The 11,926-nt window shown below is 44.6% G+C and overlaps 1 protein-coding gene across 2 annotated transcripts; it reads left to right on the forward strand.

Annotated features, from left to right (window-relative positions):
* The first annotated feature begins 3,995 nt into the window (after positions 1-3,995).
* LOC146064686 (uncharacterized) lies at positions 3,996-9,842 on the forward strand. Of its 2 annotated transcripts, XM_083178492.1 has the most exons (3): positions 3,996-4,562; positions 4,670-6,046; positions 6,757-9,842. In XM_083178492.1, the coding sequence occupies exons 2-3, from the start codon at positions 5,555-5,557 to the stop codon at positions 7,405-7,407; spliced, it is 1,143 nt and encodes a 380-aa protein (XP_083034618.1). In that variant the 5' UTR covers positions 3,996-4,562; positions 4,670-5,554; the 3' UTR covers positions 7,408-9,842. The 2 variants fall into 2 exon arrangements, with proteins under 2 accessions (XP_083034618.1, XP_083034612.1); XM_083178486.1 differs by having other exon boundaries at positions 3,996-6,046.
* The last annotated feature ends 2,084 nt before the right edge of the window (positions 9,843-11,926 follow it).

Raw genomic sequence — 11,926 nt, forward strand, 5'->3', positions numbered from 1 at the left:
TATCTTTATACCACTATGCACGTTATTTGACCTGATGAAAAGGCCAGTGTGGGCCTTGAAACGTTGTCGTTTTTACATGCATCATTTATTCCGATAAAATCTTTATGTGAAGCCCTCTGAGTGCCGCCTCTTCATCCGCAGGAAGCACACCAGCAACCTTCGGCTCCTACCTGTATATTATTGCTTTGGAAGGCACCTAGGCATCCATCATTTCTTCCAGAGTGCCGACCCTGTCTCCGTTGACTATATATATATATATATATATATATATATATATATATATATATATATACTGTTTCACTATTCTAATATATATATAGCCTAATTATAATTGATAGTTATTATTGACTGTTATTTGGGGAGTACCAACATTTAAAATCGACCATCTGTTAGTCCATATTTCTATACAGAGATACAATGAGTGAATATTGATAGACTCCTACCCCTACTGTCATTCCCAAATCCAACAGTTGGTTCATGATTCAAAAGGTGCCCATACACGTACCGATTCTGCCGATGCGATGTGTGCTATGCGATGCGCGCTCCCGCGGCGTCTCATCGCACAGTACAAAAAAGTATGTGCTGCACATACTTTTTGTACTGTCTTTTTATCGCATCACATGCACATCACATACACAACGCGATGCGATGCAATGCTAATTTAGCACAAAATGCACGGCAGAATCGGTACGTGTATGGGCACCTAAACAGCTGCATTTTTTTTGTCATTAACATAATAGTATACTCAGAAGATGACCGCACTCTTAGGTGAACACCAATATCACACAATATATTGTATAATGTTTACCCAGCTTTAGGCTGATCTGTTGCCATCTGTAGTTGTCTTCCTACTCCACTCATGTTAAGCTGGGTACACATATGTACAATCGTCGGGCCGTTCTTCCGATCTGCGGACGAACGGCCGTTCGATTGTATATATGTGTACGCTGTCCCGATCCCTTCGTTGCGATCGATAAACGGCCAAAAACGCTTTTGGCCGTCCACGGTCGGTCGGTCGCAGGTTCTTTGCTGCTTAATATTCTTCCGACAGGACGGCTCCATATCGAAAGAAAAGTGACATGTGTACGCACGTTCGATCGATATGCAGCCCGTTCCTGCGATCATTCCTCCCAAACGCAGCACGCCCATGTGGGTGTTGACTAGCTGCGTCATCCCTCCATCAGCGCAGCAAGTAAACAACAGGAAGTCTTCTCCCCCGTACTTTCCGCCCCATGCTGTTAAAGAATATTCGTTGTGTGTGCATTCGTTTTGAAATAAATAATCGTTGTGTGTGCATTCCTGAAGTTATAGAACAGTGGTCTCCAACCTTTTTTGGGTCGGGAGCTACTCGCGACAAAATAAACCGCTCGAAGAGCTACTAAAGTAAAAAAAATTTAAAAATCTGCATAATATCCCAAAAAATGCCCTTTACACATAATGCCACAAACTGTAATGCCCCTGACACATTATGCCACACACTGCAATGCCCCAAAACATACCTCCCAACACTGGAGGCAGAGGAGAAGAGTTATCTGCGCGTGCCGTAGGCACGCGCCAAAAATTAGAAGTTTCAGCTACTACCGTGGAACTCCTGCGAGGCTACATCCCCCATTTTTTCCACACACACACACGATGCCCATTATACATATGCCCAACAACGTGATACTCCGTTATACAAATGCCCCACACCGTGATGCCCATTATACATATGTCACACACCGTGATGCCCATTATACATATGTCACACACCGTGATGCACCATGTTACATATGCCACACACCGTGATGCACCATGTTACATATGCCACACACCGTGATGCTCCATTATACATATGCCCCACACCAGGATGCTCCATTATACATATGCCCCACACCGGGATACTCCATTATACATATGCCCCATACCGGGATGCACCATTATACATATGCCCCACACCGTGATGCACCATTATACATATGCCACACACCGTGATGCACCATGTTACATGTGCCACACACCGTGATGCACCATGTTACATGTGCCCCAGAACTTTGAACTCCATTATACAAATGCCCCACACCGTGATGCTCAATTAACCATATGCCACACACCGTGATGCACCATGTTACATATGCCACACACCGTGATGCACCATGTTACATATGCCACACACTGTGATGCACCATGTTACATGTGCCCCAGAACTTTGAACTCCATTATACAAATGCCACACCGTGATGCTCAATTAAACATGTGCCACACACCGTGATGCTCCATTATACATATGCCACACCGTGATGCTCCATTATACATATGCCCCACACTTTGATGCTCATTAATTAATAATCATCCAGGTGTGTGGGGCATATGTCACACACATGATGTCACACACATGATGCACATTATTCAAATGCCCCACAGCGTGAAGCTCATTATTAATGAGCATCAAGGTGTGGGTCATTTCTATAATGGGCATCATGTGTGTGGCATCATGTGTGTGACATATGCCCCACACACCTTGATGATTATTAATTAATGAGAATCAAGGTGTGGGCCGGGGCATATGTTTAATGGGCATCCTGTGTGTGGCATATGTTTAATGATCAAACATAAACATATGCCACACACATGATGCCCATTTTACCTCAAGGCTCAAGCAGTAAAATTATTTATTACCTGTCGCAGGACTGATTTTCATGCAGGGCAGGCGTCTGTAAAAGCTGTGGCGCAGGACTCTGTGCAGGGCTGCAGGCTATGCTGCAAAAAGAGCGCAAATTCCTGCGCTGGGGACGTGCTGGGGACGTTATTGGGCGGCTACCTCCGGACCTAAGACCTCCTGCCGCAAAGCGAGGAGGTTACACACTGCCGTGCCGTGAAGTCGGGTTCACACACTGCTGTCTGACCTCCTGCCGCCAAACAAGGAGGCGCATCGCGGCAGGAGGTCAGTGGGAATGAAAAGCTGCGCCGAGCTACCACATAACGGCAGGCGAGCTACCCGTCGCTCGCGAGCGACGGGTTGGCGATCGCTGTTATAGAAGATAGATAGATAGAGATAGATAGATAGATAGATAGATATGTGATGTTCATTGTTCTGCATAAACACTTAACATTTATTAAGAAATACTGACAAAAATTACTGTGAACACATTGTTTATTTGGGTGGTCGGACCTGAACAGAGTATCACATACAGGTGCTTGCGTGAAGGTGTAGCAGGAACGGACACCCACCCACCCAAAAAACATAAAACCACATTTGAACATGGTGGTGTATGTAGTGGGAAGCGGTCCCACGGCAGCAACGCATCACATGGGAACATCCCGGCCTGCTCACATGTGATGCATTGCTGCCGTGGGACTGCTTGCCATGACATAAGTGCCACGTGTGAAGGTTTAGCAGGAAAGCCCACCCACCCAAAAAACATGAAAACACATTTGAACATGGTGGTGTATGTAGTGGCAAGCGGTCCCACGGCAGCAACGCATCACATGGGAACATCCCGGCCTGCTCACATGTGATGCATTGCTGCCGTGGGACTGCTTGCCATGACATAAGTGCCACGTGTGAAGGTTTAGCAGGAAAGCCCACCCACCCAAAAAACATGAAAACACATTTGAACATGGTGGTGTATGTAGTGGCAAGCGGTCCCACGGCAGCAACGCATCACATGGGAACATCCCCGCCTGCTCACATGTGATGCATTGCTGCCGTGGGACTGCTTGCCATGACATAAGTGCCACGTGTGAAGGTTTAGCAGGAAAGCCCACCCACCCAAAAAAACATGAAAACACATTTGAACATGGTGGTGTATGTAGTGGCAAGCGGTCCCACGGCAGCAACGCATCACATGGGAACATCCCGGCCTGCTCACATGTGATGCATTGCTGCCGTGGGACTGCTTGCCATGACATAAGTGCCACGTGTGAAGGTTTAGCAGGAAAGCCCACCCACCCAAAAAAACATGAAAACACATTTGAACATGGTGGTGTATGTAGTGGCAAGCGGTCCCACGGCAGCAACGCATCACATGGGAACATCCCGGCCTGCTCACATGTGATGCATTGCTGCCGTGGGACTGCTTGCCATGACATGCACCATTTTAAGGTGCATGCTGCTGGCCTCCAAATAAACAAGAAGGAGAACCAAGTAAAATAAAGTACACAAACTATTTTTTGACTTTATAATGCAAACCGTTATAAATTTTTTCGTATAAAGAGTGTACTACTGCTACGCCTTTTTGGATTTTTGTAATTTTTTGGGCTACGGTATGGACTTTCCCGCTTAGTTCTTGTAGACATTTATGGACTTGTGTCATGTTTTCTTGCATTGTGCTTTCGTCGCTGGACGTGTCAGGTGATGGTGTGTTCTTCTCCCCCTCTGCACTGACATCTGAAATCTCGATGATATCTATAATAAGTACAGATAAAGAAATGTTTACCTTTCCACAAATGATACGTCACTATCCCATAAAGATGATTTGCAGTATACACTCACCATCTACACTGCTGGTGATCGCAATCACTTGGTGGCCCTCTGTGGTCCCTTCCATCGGCTGCGCAGCCTGGATATCATCTATAGTGACAAGGTAAAGTGACATATTACTACCCCTTGTTGTGTGTATAAAACATGTGTTGTTCTGTTGGTGTGCTGGTACAAAACCTTACCTGTTGTACTCTCCTTCTTTATTTTTAGGTTGGAGGCCCTGTCTCTGCCTTCCTCATGCCTTCTCCTGGATTGGATTTCCTCTGAGTAAATAAAAACAAGCAACATGTCAGCAAAACACTCAAAATGTAATGGATCATGACAGTATATTAATAAAGCCACCTAGGGCATTGGACTCACTTCTTTTAATAATTCCACGAATTTTCTTCAGCTTGGCCTGCTCCTTGTGCTTCAGGTCCGACCACCGTTTTTGGAGCTGGTATTTGGACCTTCTTTTCCCAAACTTCTCCTTTATCTCCTTGCATACACGCTGCATAATAATTTCTTTTCTGTAATTTGTCTTGGGGTATGTTTTTCTCGAACAATCGTAGTCCCTTCTATCCAGCATTTTGACCATCAGTTCCACCTCTGCAGATGACATGGCGGATGCGCGCGTCACTTTTTTCTCCTTGTTGTCCTGTCTGTCAGCGATTTCTTTATCTGTGGTTATCACTGATTTGGAAATCAAAGGTTCTGTACTGGCCTCCCCCATATGCGGTGGCGCCAGACCCTCCGACATGGCTCCTCGATGTCCCGTGTCTGTGTGACGCGAAGCACGTGAGTGGGGCGGAGATTCCTGTGCTCATCCAATCACTGTGTTTCAAGCCACGTTCTGCACGAAAGAATATTCCGTCGTTGCTGTTGGATTGATCGGAGCAGCGCAGCGAATTTTCCGGACTGTATCGACATTTATTTCGGTGAGTATTAAAACAAAATGTGTAGTTTTCTATGACAGGGACTTCAATCTGTGGGCCAGGGGTATGCTGGGGCTTGTAGTGACCGTGTATCCTATGTTCCACAGACTTTCAACTCCTGTACTATAGCTACAGTATATCTAGTGGCCCACAGACTGAACACCTGTACATTAAATGGTTTATGGTGTGCTTTTTGTATCAAGAAAATAATATGCCTTTTTATTTTATTTTTTGGCACAGAAATTCAACCATGGCAGAAAAAAATGTCGAATTTATGAAGGATTTCATTGAGGCCTACAGGGATCAGAATTGTTTATGGAACACCAAATCCAGAGACCATTCGAATAGGCAGAAGAGGCTATCTGCTCTGGAGGAGCTGGTGAGGGTGAGCCAGACATACTACCCCATAGCAAATGTGGAGTGGGTCCGGACTCGCATTGCTAATATGAGGACCGTATTTAAAAAGGAATTAAATAAGGTTGAGTCCTCAAAGCGGTCTGGGGCAGGGGCAGACCAAGTGTATGTGCCCAGGCTGTGGTACTATGACCTGCTGGCCTTCACGGTGGACCAGGAGCTGCCCAGGGATTCGGTCGGCAACACTTCAAGGAACCAGCCTGCACCCTCCACCTCCGCGTGCACCCAAGAGGTTTCAGATGACACCATTTGCGGCACAGTAAGTAGACGGATTTTTTGTGAAAAATTTTTTGCACACAAGATAAATATAACAGCAAGTACAGTATAAAAATTGTGAACATGTAAAATTAAAAGGGGGGGGTATCGCCCCCTGCAACTGACCTCTCTGTTGGGCACAACAGAGAGGTCAGTTGCAGGGGGCGATACCCCACCCTTTTGGTTCTACATCGTCAATTTGACCTTCTCTGTGGCCCTAATTCTGGTTCTTCTCAGTGGTGGAGCTATACTCTTATCCGCCTGGGAAGACAGTGATCAATATTCAGACATCGCAAGTGCATTTCCCACATTTTTTGTATTTGGAAGTTTTGGTTGCCATTGGTAATCCCTGGTATCTACACTGTTGTAGTCTTTCTGGCGCGGATTATTGTAATATTTTTTTGTGGTGTAAAATTAACGAAATAATATCATTCTGCCAATCCACAGCGCCAACACCAATAAAATACTGCATGTATTCATACCTGGTTAATTTAGCACGCATAGATGCATTTCTGGTGTTTAAATTAGTATTTGTTATGTCTGGTATCTAAATAATTAGTTTCCAGAGATGCCAATCATAACGCCTCTTCAACTAGCTCACTTTCATCCATGGCAGCAACATGGTGGTGTGTGGGCTGCGTTCTTCTGCGTAGATATAAAAATATATGGAAGTCTTAAAAATCTATAGTGATACATCATCTTGTTTTGTTACAGCCATCGCTATTTGAGGAGGAGTCTTCGGCATCGCTGGAGGTGGCATCACAGCTGCCTTCACCGACCCTCTGCTCCACCCCCACACCAACCGCCACGACCAGCGGTGAACCTCCATCAAGCGCTCAAAGTGCAGCAGAAGCACCATCAAGAAGAGGGCGCAAAAGGCCGAGGCAGACTCCAGATGCTGCGGACGTGGCAACCACCAAGATCCTGGAGTCTGCCAACAGATTGATGAGCATGGATGAGGATGATGCGGACCGGGTGGGGAGCGTATTAGCGGACAATTTGCGAAAGTTGGACCCGGCTACAAGGGTGGAGGTAGAGCGCATATTTTATGAGACGCTGTACCGGGCCCGTGTGGGGACTCTGACCCGGCACACACGTCTCACCGATGAGACCCCTCTGCCTAGGGTTGAATTTCAACCCATCAGCCCAGCTCCTATACCCCAACAAGCTGTATTTCACCCGGTGCAATATCCCCAGTATCACCATTTACAGCCACCAACTGGGCAAAGGCAGCACCAACCGGCAACGGCGGCTAATACGCTCCCACCAGGTCCACCTGGTGGCCCCTTCCAAACTCCATCTCCCTCCCAACCACCGATGGATACAGGGGATTATGGGGTGGGCCAAGTTTACCACCAGATGTAAATATTTTATATAGTTGATTTAATTGCATTTTTGTTTTAATAATATAGTTTAAATATTTTTATGTTTAAGTATTTCTTTATTATTTATTTCCTTGTTATTTATGTTATATTTTTTATAAGTTTATAAGTTAATAATTTATACAAAAATTAAAAATTCTGTAATCTAGTTGGTGTCCGTGTGAAAATATCATTTACCATGCAGGGTGACTATAGGGCACAGATATACATATGGGGTACATGCATGTTGTTTCAATATTTACCTTCATGTATTGCTCCTGGAGACTGTACAAAAGTACCAGGAGAAATTGGCATAGAAATAGGTGTGGTGGAGCAACTACTTGCTAGTACATAAACACCAGTACTGGGTACAGTCTGCACTCCAGGTGCCGTGGCATTGTGCCCTCCAGGAATGCCTGGCACCTGAGTACTACCACTCACTTGCCGTGATTCGGCCTCCACCTCCCCCTCCTTGCTGCAATAAGACGCAGAGGACAACTTGTGCGGAACTGTGAGTATACAAATTTTATTGGCAAAATATTGATTAGTACACACCAAAAAACAATATATTTACAATGACAAAAACGTACATTTTTAAGCAATCATGTCATTCTGCCACTCCACAGCCCCAACACCATTGAAATAATCCAAGTACTCGTCTCTTGACAACTTTGCTTGCGTTGATGCATTTCTGGTGTTTAAATTATTTGCCAAAGCTGTCAGACCAATAGGCTCGTCAACAACTTGGCTGTCGTCCACTGTAGCCCCCAGTTGTTGTGTGTGCACCGCTTTTCTGCGCATGTAGTTGTGCAGCACACAGCAGGCCTGCACCACTTTGTCAATCTTATCTAGGCGCAGATTGATGGCACTGTGAAAAATTCTGAATTTATTACTCAGAATCCCAAACGCATTTTCAACCACTCGCCTGGCACGTGACAGGCGATAGTTAAAAATGCGCCGTTCCCTGTTCAGTGCCCTTTGTGGGTAGGGTTTAAGGACATTAGGGTGCAATGCAAAGGCCTCATCCGCCACAAAAACAAAGTTCAAACCGTGCTCATTTTCAGTCCGCTCTGGCAGATTCAGTAGATTTTTTTTCAGTTGGTCGTGGAAAAAGGTATACTCCAGGGCTCCTCCATCTGAAACTCTACCATTTTTCCCAATGTCCACAAATACAAACTCGTATCGAGCATTAGCGATGGCCATTAGAACAATGCTGAAGAACCCCTTATAGTTATAATAAAAAGAGCCACTCTTTGCAGGGGGCATGATTCTGACGTGTTTGCCATCGATAGCTCCACCACAATTAGGGAAATTCCAAAGATCACGGAAATCACGTGCAATATTTTGCCACTCCTCCTTGGTCGATGGAAACTGCAATATAAAAGTATATGCGTATTATTAATCTGTTGGGTTGATTTTAGACACATCAGCCCTCCCCCATTGCAGCCTCAAAGCTATTACCCGCCTTATCAAAATGACCCCCCACCCACTGGTGTAAAAGATTACATTAACAGGCATTGTAATGATATACATATAGGGTACAGGTATGTGCACAGCTATACATATGGGGGACATGTATGTAATTTCTATATTTACCTTCATGTATTTCTCCTGTAGAACTTGGACGATGGCATCACAGGTGTCTGGTATTATCAACCCCAGCGCTTGAGATGATATTGCGGTTGTGAATCTCAGGTCGGCAAGGGTCCTGCCTGTTGCCAGATAACGCAGCGTTGCCACCAGTCTCTGCTCTGCAGAAATAGGCCTCCTGAAATAGGTGTCCTCTCTCTCTATTAAAGGGGTAACCAGTGTCAGCAGCTCCATGAAGGTAGCGTCATCCATACGGAGATAATTCCTGAAATCATCAGGATTGTTCTCCCGTATCTCCTGTAGCAATGGCATGTGGGAGAAGGTGTCTCTCCTCAGAAGCCAGTCTCTGGTCCAGCAGCTCCGATTCTTGGTCCTTTTTCTTTTTTTAATAGCCCGCAATCTGATGGCCATAGCAGCCAAAATGCACGCACGAGCCTTCCTTCTCCTCAAGCTCATGATTAAAAAGGCCCAAATGCACCGATAGACGAACGTACGTACGTATATCCAGTACAGCTAGCAATGGATATGAATAGTCACGGCTCTATTCACTGTACTACACGAACGATTCTTTGTTCCGTGATCACGCCTCGTTTTGCTATGCTCTTTTAATCCAGCCCATTATGATAATGTTGTGTACATTTTTATCGTTCGAATAGCCAGAACGGGAGAGTGTGTACGGTGGTACAATCTTTTTCTTGCGATTGTTTGGACGGGAGTACATCGGACGTCGCCAGTAAAATTGTACATATGTGTACGCGCAGATCGGTCGTATGTTTCGGACGGCCGAACGTGTATACGGTCGATCGAACGGTCGCAAGAAAAATGAAATTGTACATATGTGTACCCAGCTTTAGATAATGATGCAATAGATCAGATTATTATTTGGCCTCAACAAGTTTTAAAAATGGCCCCAAATATGTGATTGGAATATATAAATAAATAGAATAATTCCAAATATATAATATTGTAACATTTGGGTTAAAAAAATAGCTTTCACAGAGGAGGGATGTCAAATGAAATATATACTATTTACTGACATGCTCAGACATTGTGTCACTTGAGAGCTATGACTCATGTGGCAGTATGTCCTGCAACTCTCTTTGAAGTTACAGGGTCCCCTGGTGTTGAGTCACCAACAGGTAATTAAACCTTCAGAGATTGTAACCTGATGGTGACTCAAACCGTGCATGCCTGTTGCACTAATGTACACAAAGCAAATCTGTTTTGCAATGGCTGCAGGCGTTCTGTTTTCAGCGTTGGTCTTGTTTGACTTTTCTCGATTCTCAGTGCAATCATAGCTTAATCAATGTTTAAAGGAATACTGTCATCAAAATGACATATACTTATTGTCAGACTTGGTAGTCAACTGTAATCCACTCTAAAAAAAAAAGGCTGCTCCCCTCTATGGGGGTAATTCAAATGTTTTGCACGCTGGACCAAAGTAGATGCAATTTAGCTGTTACTCTGTTCAGAAGTGCACAGTTGCTCACACTTACATTGCTGTTATGTTGTTCCGGCTGGTAACTAAGGGCCTTATTCTAGTTCACTCTTTCTGACAAAATCCTTCTTAGATGGACAAAACAATGTGCACTGCAGGTGGGGCAGATGTAACTTGTGCAGAGAGAATTAGATTTGGGTGGGGTTTTACTTCAGTGAGATCTATATTGCAGTGTAAAAATAAAGCAGCCAGTAATTACCCTGCACAGAAACAAAACAGCTCACCCAAATCTAATTCTCTCTGCACAAGTTACATCTGCCCCCCTGCAGTGCACATGGGGCCTTATTCTGATCTGAGCTCAGTACAAATTTGTTCTTAAAATGGGCAAAACCATGTGCACTGCAGGTGGAGCAGATGTAACCTGTGCAAAGAGAATTAAATTTGGGTGGGGTGTGCTGAAACTGAAATCTAAATTGCAGTGTAAAAATAATGCAGCCAGTATTTACCCTGCACAGAAACAAAATAACTCACACAAACCTAACTCTCTCTATACATGTTACATCTGCCCCACCTGTAGTGCACATGGTTTTGCCCATTTTAAGAACAAATTTGTACTGAGCTCAGATCAGAATAAGGCCCATGGTTTTGTCCATCTAAGAAGGATTTTGTCAGAAAGAGTGAACTAGAATAAGGCCCTAACTATGGTATCAATGCTCATTGTAGATTTAAACATATTGTATGTAACACGTCTAATTTATCCAAGAAATACGCAATCATTAATTTATGAACATATTGATTCTATAATTTTGTGATGTCCGATGTAACACTGGGGGAAATTTACTAAGAATACGAATACGATTTTTCGTATTCGTATTCTTAATACGAATGAATACGAATGCATACAGCTATTTAAGCCGTATGCAAATTCGTATTCTGGAGGGGAATATACAAAGCAGTGAAATACGACTGCTTTGTAATCCCCGATGGCGTATTCATTCGTATTAATTTTTATTAATAAATAAATAGAAAACAATGGCATGGGGTCCCCCGACGGCCGTAACCAGCACCAGGCACAAAGAGCCGGGGCTGGTTTTAAAAAATCAGGGAAGAATTGGCATAGGACTTCGCTGATATTTTTAAAACTAGCCCCAGGCTCCAAGGCCGGATCTGGTTCACAAAATACTGGGGACAAAATGAATCGGGGTCCCCCATATTTTAGGAAACAGCCCCAGACCCAACCAGCCAGCAGGGTAATGTCACAGCCAGGGGACACTTATTATATAAGGTCCCGCGGCCAAAACATTAACCCTACTGACAAGTCAGCTTGGGCAGGGGTCCTGGGGGAGTGGGGACCCCCCCAATGAAGGGTTCGCCCCCTCCAGAACTTACCTGCCCAGGCTGAAGCCTGGTGCTGTCCCCGGTACCCCTGGGTGTTGGGTACCGGGCTGATTAAAGTGGTAAAAAATAGAATGAAAACTATTGTCTAATACTGTGG

Source organism: Crinia signifera, chromosome 1, assembly GCF_055691185.1.
Source record: "Crinia signifera chromosome 1, ASM5569118v1, whole genome shotgun sequence".
In the NCBI taxonomy this organism is placed as follows: Eukaryota; Metazoa; Chordata; class Amphibia; order Anura; family Myobatrachidae; genus Crinia; species Crinia signifera.

Excerpts from the sequence above, each read along its gene's own strand:
- LOC146064686 (XM_083178486.1), top strand. The coding sequence starts at position 5,555 with ATGGTGTGCTTTTTGTATCAAGAAAATAATATGCCTTTTTATTTTATT. Across the intron at positions 6,047-6,756 it reads ATGACACCATTTGCGGCACA|CCATCGCTATTTGAGGAGGA; the intron begins GTAAGTAGACGG and ends GTTTTGTTACAG.